The sequence below is a fragment of the Chelonoidis abingdonii genome, chromosome 1 (genome assembly GCF_003597395.2).
Source record: "Chelonoidis abingdonii isolate Lonesome George chromosome 1, CheloAbing_2.0, whole genome shotgun sequence".
Lineage (NCBI taxonomy): Eukaryota > Metazoa > Chordata > Testudines > Testudinidae > Chelonoidis > Chelonoidis abingdonii.
In genome coordinates, this window is record NC_133769.1 from 130,186,253 (window position 1) to 130,207,346 (window position 21,094).

The 21,094-nt window shown below is 41.9% G+C and overlaps 1 protein-coding gene across 2 annotated transcripts in view; it reads right to left on the reverse strand.

The window, feature by feature from the left end:
• Positions 1–21,094, reverse strand: part of ARFGAP3 (ARF GTPase activating protein 3) — a 90,843-nt gene that overhangs the window by 29,486 nt on the left and 40,263 nt on the right. Inside the window, exons 6-10 of one of the 2 annotated variants that reach the window (XM_032762496.2) lie at positions 14,328–14,415; positions 10,692–10,751; positions 10,413–10,457; positions 7,232–7,278; positions 5,648–5,793 (exon numbers count right to left, since the gene is read on the reverse strand). In XM_032762496.2, coding sequence (XP_032618387.1) covers positions 5,648–5,793; positions 7,232–7,278; positions 10,413–10,457; positions 10,692–10,751; positions 14,328–14,415 — 386 coding nt within the window. The remainder of the gene's footprint in view (positions 1–5,647; positions 5,794–7,231; positions 7,279–10,412; positions 10,458–10,691; positions 10,752–14,327; positions 14,416–21,094) is intronic. The other variant, XM_032762497.2, reaches the window with a different exon arrangement.

Consider the following 21,094-nt stretch of genomic DNA (forward strand, 5'->3'; position numbering starts at 1 on the left):
TCCGGCGTGGAGATCTCCTGAACATCTCCCAACCATCTCCCCCAACTTCCTAGTTTAAAGCTCTCTTAATGAGGTCGGCGAGCCTCCATCCCAGAAGTCTATTTCCCTCCTTACTTAGATGAAGTCCATCCCGAGCGAACAGTTGCCTGTCCGTAAACGCTTCCCAATGACCGTACATCCCAAAGCCCTCCTTATAGCACCACTGCCTGAGCCATCTGTTAATTATCATAATCTTGTCGCTCCTTCGTCGCCCCGCTCTAGGAACCGGCAGAATCCCACTGAAGAGGTAGGGACATAACACTGGTGCAGGCTGGGCATAACTCACCATCTGCTGAGCCTGGAAGGGCAGTCTTACTGATGGAGCACCACTTGGATGTCATTTGGTGCTTTTTATGCTGCTGTGGCATACCTGGAAGTCAAAAGGAGCCAGTAGGGAGGCAATGCAGCTGAGACGACAGGGGTTCCAATACCCAGCTAAAAACACTGGCGTGAAGGGAGGAGTGTCATTGCTCAACACTGCCATAAATTTTGACCAAAAAAGTGCCCCCAGGCAGATGTGAAGACAGGAGCTCTAAAAACTGCCATCCGCATGCTATGGTGTCACGGAGGCAGAGAAATGTGCAGTAGGCAGAAACTGAGGGGGCATAGCTAGTTCATGCAGTTCTGAAACTCTGATTTGCCTCTGTGAACAGCAGAGAGGAGAGTAGCCCAGATGTCAGTAATTGTGGGAGATGCTGGGCTGCAGAAAAGGGTGTTGTAATGGGAACAACTGTGCTACCTTAACAACAGTATTTGCTACTGACTAACCCTCTAACATGAGCAACATATGAAAGTTAGGGTTGCTGTAATAATTGTCCCAGGAGTCCAAACTTTTGCATGTAAAATCTCAACAATAAGGTTATCTTAATGTACTTTTTGCATTTCCTGCACAGAGGGATAATGTGAATGGGGAAGTATGTGCATATTTCTACTTAAGCATGTAAAGTGAGATTCAAGCAAGTGCACTAAGTTTATATGAACATCCTAATACATGCAAGATCACATTTATACAAACTTGTTTTAATATATATGTAAATCAAGTAGAACTTTTAAAATTAAACTTTTTTTATTTTTTCCAGAACAAAGGTATTTGAACTAAGGATAAAGTTTCAAAAATTTCTGTCTTGTATTTTTGTACCCACAAAATTATTTATAGGTGTCAGTTAGAGTACCAGCCTCTCTATCTGATTCGCAGCCACAAATCAACTGCACACGTAAAACACCAGTGTAAACTTCACCCACAGACAGACAACCGTTCTTTTGAAAATCTGGGTATTATGGGTGAAAAATATAAATTTGTCATACGCTGATGAAATTTTAGTCCAACTAAATTCAGTTCAGGGCTCAGGATCAATAGATCTCCTCAACTATCTACTGTCACTTTTGTGATAATGTATTCTGACATGACTGCCTGGTAATTGGCACATACACAGAATTTTTAAAAAAGTACTGTCTCTCCACTATGCGTTTAAAAGCCATCTTCAAAATGCTGGTCCCTTTGCTTTGTTCTGCCTTCTGGCTCTCTCATTTCTACATATAATCATGCTGCTTCAATATTTTTGGATTATATCAATGAAGTAGCGGGATAGCAAGTACTGTTATACCATTGGTAGTTAAGAATGTGATCAGCCTTTGTTATAAATCCTAAGGCTTAGAAGTTTATAAAGAAAACTAGCTAAGACAAACCCTCCACAGAAGATCTTAGAATGAAAATGAATTACAGTCTGAGGGTTAGATACTGTACATGCACATTAAGTGTTTTCAGTTTCAAAAGGATTTCACTATAAATGCATATCAGCCAATCTGATACAAAAGAATGCTAACAAGCCATTACAATACTCCATGTTATGTATCCAATTTAACCCCTTACAGCTGATTTAAATAAACCATAATTAGTTGATTAGGATGTTCCCTAAAGCAATACAGTGTTGTTAAAGAGTGCCAAAATGCAGAAGTATGCAATATCTTGCCTCAGCCACAAAGGTAACATTTAAAATCTTGTAGCAAAGGTGTACTTAAAATAAATGCATATTCAAAAATACTTTTTAAACATATTAGTGGCCCCCTTAAAAATTATTAAGGTACATCTGGGAAATTTTATTCCTGTGGCAATGTGGCTAGCTACAGTAATAATGAACTCCTTACCATGTACATTTTTAAGTCATAAATGTACATATCCATGAATATGTAGTTATACTACATCACCCAAAAACACAAGGGGGAAAAGGTCTGGTCTTTATATGATTTATAATCTTATAAAGATGGATATATTTCTTCAAATGGTAAAGAGTGAAAATGTCAAACTACATTTAAAATTATGATTGTGACAAGAAAATTACAGAATGAAATCTTAAGGCTATGAAGTATATTTTCTCAATGAATATATAAATCCTACTAGTTCTAACAGTGAGATATTCACATACCTCTCTCAGAGAGAAAATACAATCTTTAACATTTGATTACTGTCATTTTCTGTCCACAAGCACGTTAGCTAAAACTGAAGAGTCAACCCTACCTTAACATCTTAACATTTAAATTTAACTCTTTAAAACTGTATATGGACATACATATCCCAGAAAAGTTAATATGCACAATAGTAAATCTGAAAAAATTGGCCAAAAATCACTAAATTGAAGGTGGTCTATAAAGGAAAGCAAGCTTCTTAAGCCTTCATGTACTCCTTTAAGCCTACTATTCACTGAATAAAGTGTTCTACAATGGAAGACATAAAAAAGGTGTATAAATAACAGTCAATGGAAATTAAAGCAGTTATGACAGTTGGGCAAACGGATATATAGCAACAGAAATTAAAAAACTGCATTAGAAGTAAACGTAACTGAAAGGAGCTTTTTCTTGAAATTATCCATTCTGAAGCCGTGCATGTTTTTATATGCTGAGAAAACTTTCACTTCTAAAAACATGCATTTTGACTTTTACAATTATAAATAAAATAGACTTACTGTTACACCTCTGTGAAAGCATTAATGAAATCAAGAAAATAAGAAAAATACATGTCTTCAAACAAGGGCATATATCTTTTGGGCAAGTATATTAAGTTCTTATTAATTCCCCCATTTACAGTAGACTCTATTATAGGGCAACTGAAACTGGTCGTGCCAAGTTCAATTTGAAACTTCTCCTAGACTTAAATTTTTAAAAGACCAACCAACTAACCAAGATTTTAAGGACTGAGCTGAAGACCACAGTTTATCAAGGATAATTTTAGCAATATCAAACCTTCAGATCTGCTTCTGGTTAAAATAAATAGCATGTTGATGGTTCTGAATAAGTCCACTTATCCACTCTATTGCAGAGGACACATCACAAAAACAGCAGAAGAGAAAAGATTAAAACCCTAGAAATCTTGTACACAGAGTTTTAAATGATGCACTACATTTAGAAAAGAATACAGGTTTTTCATCAAAACTTTTGTGAGTTGAAAGCAACATTTACATTCTATCTATTTTATAAAGTCCTATTGAATGTTTCCATTTTTTTTTTAATTAAACACAGCAGAGATATTGTTTCGAGCCCAGGGTAAGTTAAAGTATATTCATGCTTCTCTAAATTTTGTATGCACTGCCACCTAGAGGTTACAAATCAAAGAGTAAGCATTTTTAAGGAAAAAAAAAAATCAGGAGACTTGCCGATAACTGGAGTGAGACAAGATTGCCAGAGATCCACATATTTGGGGCATGCATGTGCACCCCACATTTACCACCAGAATTTTCTAGAGGGTTCTGGCCTTGAGGGTCACATGTATGCTTCCTCACTGTTTCAAGCTCTTAGGCCCAAAGCCTCAGCCCTGTCCCTCCAATCCTTCCACTACTTAGACTCCACAGAAGTAGAAACACAGCATGGGTCCTACAGATCTGTGAAGGTAATCATACAAAGAACCTCATTCACAGATGGGGAGCCTGCTTTCCTTCATTCAGTACTGTCTTCACAGACCCACACTTGGAGATTGGCAAGCAGTAATACTGGCCCTGATGAGGACATAACTAAATAAAAATATAATGAGTCTTTCAAATTCATTAACAAAATTAGAAGACATATTTAGAGGTTAATGCTTCTTAGTTATGGACAGAGCTCCAGACAGCAGCTCTATTATAGGGATGTTTCTGAGACAAAATATGGTAGTTGCCTTAAAGCTAGAAGAATGTGCCCTAAACCCCTTGAGAGCGAAGATCAAGTGCAAGATCATGGTAAGTTTGGAAACAAAGTGATAATACTGTGTGTCTATCTTCACGAAAACAGTTAGGTCAAGCTACATAGTTCAAGCTAACAGTTCAGGTCAGAGCTGCTACACTGTGCCATAATACCTGAGGTACACACAGAGATTGGACAGGCTTCTAACAAGTTGTGCTAACTCAAGCTTGTAGCCTGTAGCTGCATCCCCAATGCATTACTAGCTCAAGCCTCAGCATTATATGAGCTTCACAACCAATACCCTCTGAGGGTATGTTTACATTGCAGGCAATAGTAAGCCTCCCAGCCAGGGTAGACCTATGTTAGCGCTGTCTGAGCTAGCACACTAAAAATAGCACTGTTGATATCACAGCTCCAGCAGCAACTTGGGCTACCTTCTTGAGCTCAGACTCAGGGAGTCAAGTGGACTTGAGAACCCAAGCCACAACATTTATACTGCTATTTTTAGTGTGCCAACTCAAGCTCCAGTAGTTTCAGTCTATCTATCCACACTGGGAGGTTTGTTTCTAGCTGCAGTATAAACATACCGATGGGTCAGCAGTTTAAAGGACCACTTACCTTGAGCTAGAGATTTTGTGTGTGGATGTGAATTGGGTTAGGAATAACACAGAGATATATCTTGAGCTACACTGCAGCAAAGACAAGCCCTATGTAAGTGGTAATTTGAACTTTGGATGACCCCCATAGGCTACAAACAACCTGGAGAACTCCCAATGGATTTTTAGAAGGAGGATGCCCTTGGCTCCAGGAAAAGAAGGATTTAATTTTCCAACAGTATAAATTTGCAAAAGTCAATTGCTAAATATATTAACTTCATTGAGAACGATCACAAAACTAGAAATAATGAAAGAAAAACATATAGCCATCTGAAATCTGCAGGAAGAAGCTACAGAGGTTTCAAATAGATGTAACAGTTACTGAAAAAAACCAAGGAACAGGATGGATACATAGCTTCTTACATAGCTTTGGGTCTGAATGATCATTACCTATTGAACACACGAGGCAACTCACAGGCAAAAGCATTTTAGAAGGTTCTGATAAAGATATAGGATGTCCCTGATGCACTCGATCATGGATTTGTATAGGTAACAGTACTCAAACTATTCCTTGCTTTTAACAGAACATGAACGAGGAAACCGTGTTTCATTCTATTTCTTCACTATTGCCAAAAAAGTTTCCCATCTTTACAAAGAATGCTGTTGTTGTGGGTATTATTTTTTAAACATAGCTTTCTGTAAATTACTTTTCAACACATATAAGCTACATTATTGCAGTAAAATACAAACATCAATTGAAGCTTTATTTGCACCAAATAGTACTTGGCATTATTCTAAATGTTAGTAGATAAATCTAACAGTTACTTCTTGTGTTTTATCTTCTATAAGTAATTCATACTTACAATGGTTCTTCCGTCTCAGTTCTCTTACTGACATGTAGATCTTCCTGTTCCTTCATTTTATCTACAGCTTGTGCTTGCTTTTCAATCTCATTAAAACTCTTGCTGCTCACTTTCTGGGCTCCCAAGCCACCTTTTTTGGCACCAAGCTTTATTTTAAAAAGAAAAAAAAAAAAAGGCTTTATCTCTATAGGCTTCAGAGTAGCAGCCGTGTTAGTCTGTATCCACAAAATGAACAGGAGTACTTGTGGCACCTTAGAGACTGTGCCACAAGTACTCCTGTTCTTTTTATCTCTATAGGTAACTATATTAACTGTCCTATGGTTTAGTATTTTTTTGAAAGAAGAATCAAGCACTGTACCTGATTCCACAGCATCTGGTATCAGTAATAAAAATTGAGAGTGGAGAAGACCATACAGTAATATGTTCTAGATGCCGCTCTCGGCCTCCATTAGAAAGCCTTTGATATTCAGGAACTTATTTAGTCTTCCAAACAGCAACTACAGCCTGATGAACCTCCTGCAGTTTGTCAGACCTTGTTACTATTCTGATATATAGTATTCAGTACAGAATTTAATATAAAGAACTCTCAACTGCTATTGGGATAGGAGCCTAACTGCAATTTCGTATTTCTCATATGTTTAATTTCTCAACCTTAACATTTCATTAATGTTAGTTTCTGTATTAAATTTATCTGTATCCATTAAAAAATCTCAAAGTACACAGGACAGAAGGCTTTTTATTTTGGGCGAAAGGAGGGTGAGCACAGAGAAGGTAATGCTATTTTTAACATAAAAATACTGTCATAAAAAGTCTTAGGCCCTGCTCCTCTAATTCACTTAATGCAGAATGTACCTAGGAGCCAAAGCACAGCTCCACTGGCTTCAATGGCAGCGCACCTGCATACAGTGATTTGCAGAATTGGGGGCAAATATGAAATGTAATTGAATCTGTGAACATGATAAAATATACACAAAGTAGATTCTGCTCTCGGGTACGTATACAAAATGTCTGCTGAACTCAGTTAGCTGCATATATATATATCCAGATTCAGTAAGTGCTCAGTATTATCGTATGAAACCAGAAAATGACTTACAGATGATAAAGTACTCCACCCCACAATACTAACTACTACTAAACATTTAAACAAAAGCAGCCGAACATGAGTTTAGAAAGATATTTTGTTTATAAGATCGTTGGATATTTTGTCATAGTTCAGATTTTCCAATTTGTTTTAGTGATGCACATCGTTGCTGATACAAAACAGTTAAGATGTCTCAGGATGGATGGCTATCAGCCAGGATGAGCAGGAATGGTGTCCCTAGCCTCTGTTTGCTAGAAGCTGGGATTGGGTCACAGGGCATGGATCACTTTATGATAACCTGTCTGTTCATTCCCTTTGGGGCACCTCCCATTGGCCACTGTCAGAGGAAAGGATATTGGGCTTGATGGACCTTTGGTCTGACCCAGTATGGCCGTTCTTATGTTCTTAACAGTCATTGCATGAAACACTTAGATAAAAAAATTCTGTATTGCAGTTTAAATTCTACAAAATGATATGGGGCAAAATATATATTACAAACTTACCCCCTTTTTAGCTTGATTTGGCTTCTTTTTCATAATGGAGGTGCCCTCTGTAAAGATTAACAACCATTACTTTGGCATATAACTTTACATTTATCCAATACTTGCAGATGCAGATTTCTACAATTTAAGTCTTGAATTACAAGTTTTGCAGTTTATTCCGCTGCTTTAGAATACTGCAGTTTCTACATGAAGAAATTTAGAAATTAGCTGTATTACTATACTTTAATGTATCTTGTTTTCCTGTTTGTTAGTGTTTACAATTTATGGCTAAATTTTCAAACCTGTGTGCCTAAAATTGGACTCCTAAATAGGAGCAAAGGGTTTGTCAAACCGGATCAGACTGAAGATTCACCTAGTTCAGTACCTTGTCTCTAACAGTGACTAAACATATATAACTCCCGTGCACACCACTGGATTTTGTGGATGCTCAACCTTTCTGAAAATTAGGTGATTTACAATCTATATTTAAACACTTACTTTTTTAGAGTGCTAATTTAACTGTTTTTATTTAAGTGCATAAATATCGATTTAGGAATCTAACTTTAGGCACCTAAGGTTTGAAAAGTTCAACTGTAGTATATAAAACTAAATTTTGAGGTCTGGAAATGAAGTGAAGTTATTCTGCATAACGTCTATCAAAATCCCTAAAATGTAAATTTTTGTTAATATGACTTTAATAAAACAGGGAAGAATATTTTGTACTCTTTCACAGTGACAGACACATTAAGCCAAAGGATATAACTTTCATAATAGGAATTTTAAAATTATTCTCACTATAATAATCCATAATGGCCAACGAATGTTTGTGTATACTGTGAAATTAGTTTAAGCTCTAAATTAGTTGGAAACCATCTTACATGACAGAGAATTACAGGCAACAGGTGGTCTTGCAATGTTCAATGTAACTGTAAAAGCATTCAGTTTATTTTTGTGGCACATATTCCTTGAAATACACCTCTACCCCAATAGAACGCGACCAGATATAACACAAATTCGGATATAATGCGATAAAGCAGCGGGGAGCCCGTGGCCCTTTAAAGCGCCACCTAAGCCCTGCTGCTTTACCACGTTATATCTGAATTCATGTGGAGTCCCGAGCCCTTTAAATCACCACCGGAGCTCCGGCAGCTGAGCTTCGCCACTGCGGGGAGCCCCAGGCCCTTTAAATCCCCACCTGAGCCCGGCTGCCAGAGCTCCACTGGTGATTTAAAGGGCCTGGGGCTCCCCGCAGTGGCTGGAGCACCAGGCCCTTTAAATCACCACCGGGGAAGCCGGTCCAGTCCAGCATGACGTACCGGCTCTTGCTCGTACGCCGTATGGGACCAACCCAATCTAATTCGGTCTCACCTATAAGGCGGTGAGATTTTTTGGCTCCCAAGGACCACGTTATATCGGGGTAGAGGTGTATGCAAAACACGTACCCTAAGGCATACTATTCTTCCTTAAAACTTAATTAACTACTAACAAATAATTTGTAAGTACAAACTGAAACTCACATTTTGAGCCAAGACTTCAAATCTCGTATAATAATAGTACCTTCACAATAACTTGCATTTACTATAGGGACACTGTAGCTGGCGGTGTAATTTGCAGCTTGTGTAGATATTGGAAACTCTAAGTATGTGCTTGGACCAGCTACCCTGTCCTGCTGCTCATGCAGCCATGGCTACGCTCCTATTTTTAGTGCACTAGTTCAATCAGAACTAATGCAGGTTATGTCCAGCCGAGCTGGAAATTGTATCTCTAGCTCCAGTTATATGTACCCAAAGAGATTTTACTTTTGGAAGGTGTGCCACGTTTTATGACATAGTTGCTGTTTCAATGTTTTATTAGCTACATATATATCTCCAGATCCAAGTAATGCTGTGAAGATTTGTTTAATAAAGTTATTTTTGTTTAGTATTTTTCTACGTATAAATCTGCGGCAGAACCTCCACCTCTCAATAATGAGGACACAGATATATTTGGATGGGAGGATGAATCTGACTTTCCTATACTCTAGACTAATTTCCAATTCATAAACAAACCCAACTGTAAAAAAAATACTAGCCTGGATCATCCCTTCCTGGAGGGGATGGGTGGGAGGGGTGGTATGGTTTCTGCTGGGGGGATAAGTCACAGGAACAACTCCTGCAAACGTGGCAGACTCAGTGTCCACAAGAGCCAGTCCAGCCACACAAAGCCTAGTGCCTCTGCACTAGCTCAAGCCTCCAGCATCCTCTTCTCTCTACCCCTGGCAGCCTGGTCTGTATTATCTTTTTTGCCTAAGCTACATGAGGTCAGACAATGTGTATGCCTCTAGTTGAGTCCCATTCTTTCCCAGCCCTCTCAGCGTACACTCTTCCAACATGCACCCTGGAAATGCAGGGAGGGAGAGAGAGAGAGAGAGAGATGACAAAGACCTGTGTATGGAGAGTCCTCTCCATGGATAAACCTAGGAGGAATGATTTGGGCTGGAATTTGTCTGAATCACTTGCTCTTGTACTACAACTTTCCATTGCAATACATGTTTTCTGTAAACATGCACTGAAAGCAACTTTCCATTTCAAGATGGTCCATTTCAACTAATAACTTTTCTGTTATTACTGACTTGTTTAGCTTTTAAATTCCTTGGTACAGGGACTATGTCTTTATATTTGTGAAGTGCAATGTAAATCTAGTATTAAAATTTTTTATAATAATAATTGGTCTACTCGACATCTGAATGCCATTTTCAGTCAGCATGAAGGGACAGACACTTTCCCCTATGTAAATACCATCATTTTTATAATGAGATACTAAAATTATCATAAAGACTGTAATATATTTCTGGGAATATTTTCTTTCATTTCTGGAAAACTGAATTTCTTATATTTACCTCAAGTAGTTACCCTACAACTATTTAATTTATGCTGTAAGATACAGCTCTGCAATGTTGCTTAAATTATAAACTCTACATGCTAAAAATGTGTATTATTAATTTTTCTGCAATAAATTAGAAAATGATTTTAAACTAAAATTTATTGCTGGAAAGAGCAAAATTATGTTTAAGACAGACAGACAGACAAGCCTATTAGTAAACACGTGTTTGCTTAATGTAAATAGCAGGCCATGAATTACAGTACAATGCTCTATTCCACCTGTGTGCTTAAGTGTGGAACCTGAAGCAGCCCAACAGGAGGTCTAAAACATTAATGATCACCTTTGTTAGGTGCGATGCCTGCAGCATTTAAATTCAGCAACTCGGCTAAAATGAGAAATAAAAACAAAGAGCACTGAGTAAAAATCACTTTAAGTGTCATACATTGTTTAACAGAAACAGCTGTATTAACATATTATATTACAAGTTAATCTGTGTCAGTTAACCCATGTGTATAAATATTAAAATAAGACTTGCACATTTCTTCCCAACCCAACATTTTCTTTAACAATGTATAGTGGAGTAAAATATGTTGTTCATCTATCTGTTTAGGGCCATTACCTAATGCAGCTTTTGGTGAGACACTAAGGCAATCAACACTTGGTCCATGGTCTGGCTCACCTAAAAATGTAAACAATATTGAGAACAACAAAAGTATGTTTATTAGGATGTTTTGAACAGCTCACGTATTCAGAAAAGGTTTTTTTTGTTGTTGTTGTTTTTGTAATTTAAAGACAACTTCCCTGCCCACAATCTTAAATCTGGTTCTCCCTTCATTTCCCTGTAGTTTTCTGTATTTGCACAAAGGCATGATAGTGCTTGATGCAAAGTTAAAATTACATGCCTCCTGTAGAACCATTACCAGTGACCCACAAAACAGCAGGTAGAAGGGCATTTTAGTGATATTCAGATAATTTCTACGTAATTGTAACTGCTCAAAATTCCAGTGCTGGTCTTGGGCTACAAAACCTGAAAACTAGAAGCTTGAAATACGTTTGGAAGATACAGAAGTAAAAATTAGCAAATTCCAGGGACCAGAGGTTGAAAATTTTGGCTTATGTGTGTTATTTACAAGGATGTAACCAAATATGTGAAAAACAGAATGATACAAGGGCGGGGGGAATACATTTGAACAGAATTGGTTTTAAAAACATATTTAAAACTGATTCAAGTTAACATGTTTTCCTTGACAAGCAGGACATGGCATACCAATCCCTACCCTGTTTACAGCTCTTAGTAGGAAATTAAAAAATGTAATGGCTGGTTCACATAGATGAGACAAACTGAGTTAGCCTGAGCCACTTCTAAATCTTCTTTAAAGCCAGTTCTGCTAACAAGGTTTAGCTCTCAATATAAATAGGGTTTAAGTCTCTGGCTGAGTTATAAGTCATTGTCTGCATTCTTAAAATACATAATTCACATTTTTAGTGTTACAGAAAAAAAATCAATACACTTTTTGTTTACATTAACACAATAGTTTTCGTGAGTTCACATACAAAACTATAATGGAAAAAAAAATCAATGTTACTATTAACATTCTTATCCATATACTTCACTTAACAAATGTGAAATAAAATAAAATCTTAGGGTACGTCTACACTATAGGATTATTCCGATTTTACATAGACCGATTTTGTAAAACAGATTGTATAAAGTCGAGTGCATGCGGCCACACAAAGCACAATAATAATTCGGCGGTGTGCATCCATGTACCGAGGCTAGTGTCGATTTCTGGAGCGTTGCACTGTGGGTAGCTATACCGTAGCTATCCCACAGTTCCCGCAGTCTCCCCCGCCCATTCGAATTCTAGGTTGAGATCCAATGCATGATGGTGCAAAACACAGTGTCGCAGGTGATTCTGGGTAAATGTCGTCACCCATTCTTCCTCCGTGAAAGCAACGGCAACACAATCATTTTGCGCCCTTTTTCTCTGGATTGCCCTGGCATACGCCATAGCATGGCACACATGGGCCCTTTTGCCTTTGTCACTGTCACCGTATGTGTACTGGATGCCGCTGACAGAGGCGGTACTGCAGTGCTACACAGCAGCATTCATTTTGTCTTTGCAAGGTAGCAGAGACGGCTACCACCCCTATTGTGCCGTCTCCCATGCCATTGTAAATTGACGATGAGATGACGGTTATCAGTCGTTCTGCTACCATCTGCCGGCCCATTGTAAATTGCAATGGGATGACGGTTATCAGTCGTTCTGTACTTCTGCTGCTATCAATGGATGTCTGGCGGCCTTCGCTGAAGTCGGCCAGGGTGCAAAGACAAAACTGGGAACTGACTCCCAGGTCATCCCTCATTAGTTTATCTAAAAATAGGTCAGTCCTGCCTAGAAAGGGCAAGTGTAAGCAGGAACCAGTATTACAGAGACCAGAGAGGCACAGCCGCTCGTGTCAGATCCCGCAGAAATGATAGTGCATGCCCATTTTAAGGGGTGCCCCTGCAACCAACCCCACCGTTGCTCTCCTCCCCCCAACCTTCCTGAAACACCTGGCAGTGATCCCCATTCTGTGTGATTTGAATAAATAAGAATGCAGGATAGAAACACTGAGTTTTAGTGGATACATGAGGGAGAGCGCCCTCCAGTTGCTATGATAGTCCGGAGGGCATTAACTAGTGGAGGGGGAGAGGGAGCCGCATCCCTGCTGCTAATGCTAGCAAGGCAGTAAAGATCTTTTCTTTGACATGAAAGAGCAGGGGCCTGATGGAAGTTCAGCCCCAGTTGGCTATGTGAGGACGGTTATAGCCGTTCTGTACATCTACTGGGCAATGCGGGAGTCATTCCTATTTTTACCACAGGCGCCCCCGGACCGACCTCACCCTGAGGCCAGCCATGAGCACCGCATGATGATGAGGATGGCTATCATCATTTTTACTGTGCCGTCTGCACCGGCGATGAGGAAAGAGAGGAGGCTGCTGTTCCAGTGCCGCAGCACCGCGTCTACCAGCAGCATGCGTAAATAGGGTGATTGAAAAAAGTCAAAAACGATTTTTCGCCTTTCTTTCACGAGGATGGAGAGGGAGGGTAAATTGATGAGACTTACCGTGAACAACCTGGACAGTGTTTGACGCTAACAGGCATTGGCGAAGCTCAGCCAAGAATGCAGATCCTCGGAGACTGGCGGGAGCAGTAGGCAGCTGGAGTCCCAGTACCCCTCCTCCTCCATGAGCGCTCATTTAATTCTTTGTTCTTTCGTTACGCTTGTCATTGCCAGCACTGTGGCTGTGGACTCTCTATCACGAGCCTCGAGATTCTTTTCAAATGCTTCGGCTAATTTCGTCTTTTCTTTAACGGCAGTTCTGACTAGCACAGATTTGTTCCATACAGCGATCATAGAGCAGTATCTCCCGTACGGTCCATGCTGGAGCTCTTTTTGGATGTGGGACTGCATCGCCACTCGTGCTGATCAGAGCTCCATGCTGGGCAAACAGGAAATTAAATTCAAAAGTTCACGGGGCTTTTCCTGTCTACCTGGCCAGTACATCCGAGTTCAGATTGCTTTCCAGACCAGTCACAATGGTGCACTGTGGGATACTGCCCGGAGGCCAATACCGTCGATATGCAGCCACACTAATCGATTTCAGCGCTATTCCTCTCGTCGGGGAGGAGTACAGAAACCAGTTTCAAGAGCCCTTTATATCAATATTAAGGGCCTCGTTCCGTGGACGGATGCAGGGTTAAATCGGTTTAACGCTGCTAAATTCGGTTTAAACGCATAGTGTAGACCAGGCCTTAGACAATTAAGCTACTATTTGATTTATGAGAAAAAGCTCTCGAGTAATCTAGCAACACCAAATTTTAATCTATTAGCAACCTATGAACTGTTAACTAATAATAAAATATCTTTAAAAGTTTAAATACATTATTAAAACGACTTTCTGGTGTAAGACTTGCATTATGTTTTCAATTATGTGACCAAGTCTAATGGATCATTCAAAGAGTAAAATCTGGCCCAAAGGGTTTCAAATTAAATGTAAGTGTCTCTAACAATACATGCAGTCCTGTACAGCACGGCATGACCCCTCTACACAGTGTTCCCTATCTACCCAAAGGCTTCTTAAATTATTGCCAGCAGAACACAATTAAATGGTGCGTAGCTGTTACTGTTATAATAAGTAGCATTGAAAACTAAAATCAACACAGAGGTTAACTTAGTTTATTGTTAATGGAGGAAGGATGAAACATACCTTCATTAGATTCTGGAATGATTTCTGAAGACCCCTCCTTTTGAAAAACTGGCTCCGGTTCTGATGATGCCCATTCTGTGCTACTCACCTGCAACAGGAAAAGGAAGTTACTAAATAAAAATGTACAGAAAATAAAATGCATTAAGTAAAATACAAATTGTATCTGCATTGACTAAGTAAGGCAGTGACTGATCTTAGCATTTTCAGTGTGACACATTTTGAGATAACTTGGATTTAATTTCTCGTATCATAGCTACAGTTTTTGTTTTAAAAATTGCCCTCAATTAGTAATGACCTTTTTCTTGTTAAATAGGTACAACCATAATATGCAAACCACATAAGGGAGTAATTAATTTACACAAAACAGCTGCTTGTAACAAAGATACATACTAATGGCCTTATTTTTCCACGAGGTGCTGAACATCTGCAATCTCCCATTTATTTCAAAGGGCTGGGGGGGTCTTCAGCATTTAAAGATTAGAGTATAATTGTTTTATTACATTTTACAGTATTTCTGTAGTTATTCCACACTGGTTATTCCATTTTGACCCAGATGATATGTTACAGAAAAGCTGGACAGTTTATTTACTGCTCTATCTCCAAACTCTTCTCTTCTCTGTAGTCTTGCATCTTGAACTCTCTTAATGTTTCATTTTGGACATCGAGCTGCCATCTCATCTTTCCCTGGCAAACCCTCTCTTCTTCTTGATAGAAAATGTCACTATCCTGCCTACCAGCCAGGCTTGCAACTTTGGCATAATTTATTATGCGCTTTCCCCACAACACACCTGTCACTAACTCCTGCTTGTTCTTCCTTCACAACTCAAATTAATGCTTTCCTACAACCCTATTTCAACATCATTGTAATGCCCTGATTATCTCTTGCAAGGACTACTACCAACCTGCTCCTCTCTGGAATCTCTCCTTTACAGGCCATCCAAAAGCTTGCTGTGAAAACCATCTCTTTCTCCTGTTCAGACCATGTCACTTCACTATTTAAATTATTCTACTGACTTCCAAGTCAAGTTCCAGGTTCTGGTCCTAAGCTTCAAGGATCTGTACAACTCTACTCCCATCTACAACTCTACTTCACCATTTTCATTTCTTGCTCTCTTCTTTGGTTCTGCCCAAGTATTCATTAGCGCCTTTCTCCCACTCTTGTTTTCACATCATCTTCCATGATAATTTTTATGCTTAGAAGTTTTCCACTTATTTTGCAGTCATAGGAAAGATGTCTCTTGTCACTAAGATACTGATTCAGAATTCAGGATAGCTAGGTTCAATTCTTGGCTTTGCCACAGAATATCTGGGTGATGTTGGGAAAGCAACAAACTCTGTGCCCTAGTTCTCCATCTATAAAATGAGAATATACTTCCCTACCTCACAGAGATACTACAAGGATAAATGTATTAATGTTTGTGAGACACTCAGATACTAATGGTGACACAGAAACAAAAACTCACGCAGCCAGATAGATTTGAATCCTGCCTTAAAAAATTTCTGTGACGCCTTACAAATACAATAAGAATTAATTTAAAAAATAATTTCAAGTGAAAATTGAGAAAAAATGTAAAAATTGTTTTCCATTGAAACTGCACTCTTAGAGTGGTACTGCCCCATTACTAAGGTTACGATTTAGTCATGGATATTTTTAGTAAAACTCATGGACATGTCGCGGTCAATAAACAAAAAATTACTGCCCAGGGCCATGGGCTGCGGCTGCTCCGGCCAGCCATCCAGGAACCGCTGCCCAGGGCCGCGGTTGCTCCAGCTGGCTGCCCAGGGACCACTGCTGGGGCCATCAGAGCAGCGACTGGTGTGACTGTCCTCACGGGGGTCACCTGAGCAGCTGGTCCCGAAGACAAGTGCTTGGGCAGCCCTAGGGTCAGCCACACTGGCCCCTGCAGAAGTCACAGTGGTTATAGAATCTGCAACCGGCATGACAGACACGGAACCCTACCCGTTACTAACAGCTGACATCTCCCTCTCCTTGAACTCCCCAAAAAATTATACCCACTGTAGTCTTGTCATTTTCATTGTAATTTTTAAAGTAATTTAGCTAGAAAGCACCTGAAGATAACTTTTTATTTGCCTATAAAGCACTGTGCACGCTATTATACTATAACAACTTTAATATCAATGTTAGTAAACTGACGAGGAATGGGCATTTTGCATATCAAGGGCTAGTCTGTCAGTACAGAATCATAGAAATATAGGACTGGAAGAGACCTTGACAGATCATCTAGTCCAGTCTCCTGCACTAACCTATTCTTAAAAACCTCCAATGATGGAGATTTCACAACCTCACTAAGTAATTTGTTCCAATGCCCTTACAGTTCGGAATTGTTTCCTAATGTCTAACCTAAATCTCCTTTGCTGCAAGTTAAGTCCATTACTTCTTGTCCTATCCTCAGTGGATAAGGAGAACTTATCACCCTCCTCTTAACAACGAACTTCTATGTATTTGAAGACTGCTATCACATTCCCCCTACTCAGTCTTCTCTTCTCCAAACAAATCAAAACAAATTGTTTTCAATCTTTCCTCAAATGTCATGTTGTCTAGAACAGGGGTTCTCAACTGGGGGGTCAGGATCCCTCAGGGGGTCAACAAGGTTATTACATGGGGGGACGTAAGCTGTCAATCTCCACCCCAAACCCCGCTCTGCCTCCAGCATTTATAATGGTGTTAAATATATTTAAAAATGTTTTTAAATTTATAAAGGGGGGTCCACTCAGAGACTTGGCTTGATGAAAGAGTCACGACGTAACAAGGTTGCAGAGCCACGGTCTAAGACTTTAATACACTCTGTGTTGGCCCCCCCCCTCCTCGACTTATCCAATTTGTCACGTCTTCCAAAGGGCCCAGGCCTGGAGCAACACCCCAGCGAAGGCTTATCAGGGCTGAGAGAGAAAAAATACTCTCGGTCTGCTTAAACACTCTTGCTAAAGTCCAGAAAACAAGTTCGTTTTGCAACAGTATACATTGTCGACATACATATTTAGTTGTGATTCACTATTAAAAGACGTACTCACACTAGAACTGTTGTTCTTCGAGATGTTTCGCTCATACCGATTCCAAGTAGTGTGCCGGCGGCGTGCACGTCGCGAAGAATTTCCCCTACCCAACACCCGGTGGTCAGCATGCGCTTCCCTGCGGCCCTTTGCGCACCGATAAGCCTCTGCCGACCCGGCCGCACTCCAGTCCTTCTTGCCGCTACTCGACAGTGGGAAGAAGGGGGTGTGGAAATGGATATGAGCAACCATCTCGAAGAAAACATTAGCAAGGGATAACCCGCTTTTCTCTTCGAGGCCTTCTCATATCCAATCAAGTAGGTAATCCCAACCTACGATAGTGGATTGGGTCGGAGTGTAGACTGTCGAATGACAAAACACCAAAGCCAAGAGCCGCATCGTCCTGACTAGTGCACAAGGCGTAATGGCAGAGAAGGTGGTGCCCGACGACCACGTGCGCACGACATAGTCTTGAGCTAGCCCAGGCTAGAAAGGCAAATAGAGAAGCTGCGCACTTGGGAAGTGATACTCGTCCTGAAGTGCGGCTAAAGGTAGCAGTTAAATAGCAGGACGTACCAGAATAATTGTCTGAGACGAGACAGGGCGAGCTTATCTCCTGCTGCAACGCAATAAAAAGTTGGGAGGACCTTTGCGAAAGGCCGGATGCGCTCAATGAGAACACGGCGCTCTAGCGAACATCGAGTGAATCAGCTCTGCTCTCATCGAAATGCGTAGTTAGAAAAATCCGGAGGAAAATGTCTGTTAAGCGAAGGGGAGACCACCTTGGAGAAGCTGGATGCGGTCGGACGCTGCACCTGTCTTGTGAAATATCTGTACGTGGGTCGCACACGAAGCGCAAAGCACCGAGAACTCTCCTGGCCGATGTAATGGCCACAAAAGAAGCGCCACCTTCCACGATAGAACAGAGAGAGAAGGTTGCCAAGGTTCGAAAGGGAGGGACCATTAGTTTGAGAAGGGACGAGATGAGTCCAGAAGGGTGGGGCGGCAGACTGGACAGGCGCTCTAGGCCCTTGAGAAGCCGAGACATGCGGAGTGGAGAGAATGCGGAGGAGAGCCTTCCCAGATGAACGAAGAAAAAATGGCAGTAGTGAACTCCGGCACCAAGATGCAGAGCGCGAGCCCGTGTTTAAGTGCCATAAAGAACTGCAAATCAGTGGATGGAGCAGTGCCGGGATAATCGTCTATGACTGACACAAGGAAAATCGCTCCATTCGCCAGTAGGTAGCCCTGGTTGCAGGTTTCCTGCTTTCAGGAGCAACTGCTGGCACTGGGTAAACAGCGGACTTCCGCAAGCCAGCCAACAGAACCGGACACGACAGCAGTGCAGGGAACCGAAGTCGGAGGAGAACCTGCCTGGTCTGGCCAAGTCCGATGAAACCGCAGGGGAACTGACTAGCTATGGAAGGTCAACACGTGAGTACCATTGCTGCGAGCACGTTGGGGGTGATAGATTACCCGAGCCTGTCCCTGCGCAGCTCTCAACCAGGAACTGATGACCAGCGGAAAACTGGGAGCAGGAGTTGGTCCGACCAGTATAGAGAAATTCGTCGTTAGCGCGAGCCGCAGCAAACCGGGAACGAAGCAGAACGTGGGCACTCGGGTACGGGAGGCGAAGAGTAGATGGGGAAACCCCACCTCCGAAAAGAGAAGGACATGTCCGGACGAAGGACAACTCGTGGGCTAGAAAGGACCTGCTGAGGGCCCCAAACACGTTTGGACTCCCTGGAAGAAAGAGGCCCCTCAGATAATGGTGGTATACAAAAATCTCCACGTGTGATCGGCCTCTGAAAAGAGGAAGAGCGTCCTCCCGGCTTGTTATTAGTGCATCGCGCTGGTGTTGTCCGTGAACACAGACACAGCGGGCCTCAGGTGAAGGAAGAAAGCCTGGCAGGCCGAGCCCGACTGCTCGCAGTCCTGATCTTTAGTGCAGCAATAGTTCCGCGTAACCAAAGTCCTGTCCGACAACCCGGGGAGCTCACCCAGCCAGAGAGATCTCCCTGTTAACGAATGGACGCTCCTGGGAAACGCAAAACCTGCCGCACACCAGGCGAGGGGTTTGCACCGAATTGAGAAAAGAAACGCGTCTAATGAAGACACCGAGTCCAATATGGCGGAAAAAGAACTAACCAATCGCAGCGGGCGCAGACGGACTTGCAGTTCTTGTAACAACAGAAATACAGCGCGCCAATTGGCCAGAGGCTTGAGACAGCCACAGGCTGGGGAAGGCAGCAAGGCGCTAACGATGAGAGCATAAGCTGAACGCGTGTGGAGCGAGCTGTCGCGACCAGTTGGAGTCCCAAACAGCCCGATGATCCCGAGTTGGAAAAAGACGACTGACCCCAACTTATCACAGAGCCCTAAGATTCGAACAGTTCCTGATACGTTAAGTGCCGTGGCACCAGAGCGTTATGAGAACGCATGAACAAAACAAGTCACTAGGTAAGGGAAGACACATATGCCTTGACGACGAAGGAAACGAAGCCAATCATTTCAAAGACAGAAGAAGGCCGAAGGGGACGTGATATTGGAAGTGACGGTCCCGCACACAAGCGAGAAAAACGTCTGTGAGTGGTAGATAAAACATTAAAAGTAAGTCCTCATGTCAGAAGACGAACCACTCCCGGATCCAGGGACGGATATAACCCAAGGACATAACCATACGATCTAACTTCCGAACGAAAAGGCTTGATCCGCGGAGTCTAGGATGGGGCGAACCTCCTTTCAACTTGGATTAAAAAATACGAGTATAAACCTCTGCCTATGAGTCTTGAGCACCTCTTCTATCGCTCGGTTCGAGAACACGTGAGGAACCTCCTGTTAAAGAGATGACTCGCGAGAGGTGTCCTGAAGGAGGGAGGTGGGAGGTGCGGATGGCGAGTGGGCAAAAGTAAGGCCGAAACTCAACTGTAAGTAGCCAAACCACCGTACCACTCTGAGTTATTTGACACGCCCGGGAGGAAAGAGAAAAAGCGTGGATAAAGAAAAGAACGGAAGACGGTGCTCTGCTCTCTGGCGCAACCTTCAAAAGTTTGTTCGGTCCCGCGTTGCAGCACACATTTTTTGCCCCTTGGGAACTCTGATGCGTTCTTCGTCACTCGTCCACGCCTCTGTTGAAGCCTGGCGCAGCGTCGGTGGGGAATAGGGGCTGAGGTCGCGGCCGAAAGGACTTCGCTGGTTTGTGTGTAGTGGCAAGCCAGGAGCACATTATATGCTGATTGTCTAAAGGCTTTGCAGTCCTTGGTCACTTTCTCTGAGAAAGAGGCCCTGCCCTCAAACGGAGGCTCTGAATCGTATTGTTCAGTTCCGGAGGTACAGCGGAGACTTGCAACCGACAATCCCATCATGTGACTCCCAACGCGATGTTCTTAGCCGCAGACGTCCGCGCATCGAGTGCACCTGTAAGATGTTCTAAGATATCTTTTGCCCTCTTCTAAGGCTTTGAACTCAGGGCGGGAGGTCTAACCGGGATCAGCTCACTAACGTTTCCATGAAGCTGCAGTATAAGTGTACCTGCCTAGCGCTTGCGGTTTGCCACACGTAACTGTAGACCCCCTGTCGGAGTATACCCTTACGCAGCAGTGCCATACGACTTCGCTCCTGCGACATTTGGGCGGGACTGGGGCCATGCGCTCCCTTCGTTCACGATAGTGAACAGCCAGAGAGGATGATGGAGCGGTCGGGCTTACAATAGTCGACCCTTAGAGGTCCCATGACTCTCTCCAAGGCCTTGCCTG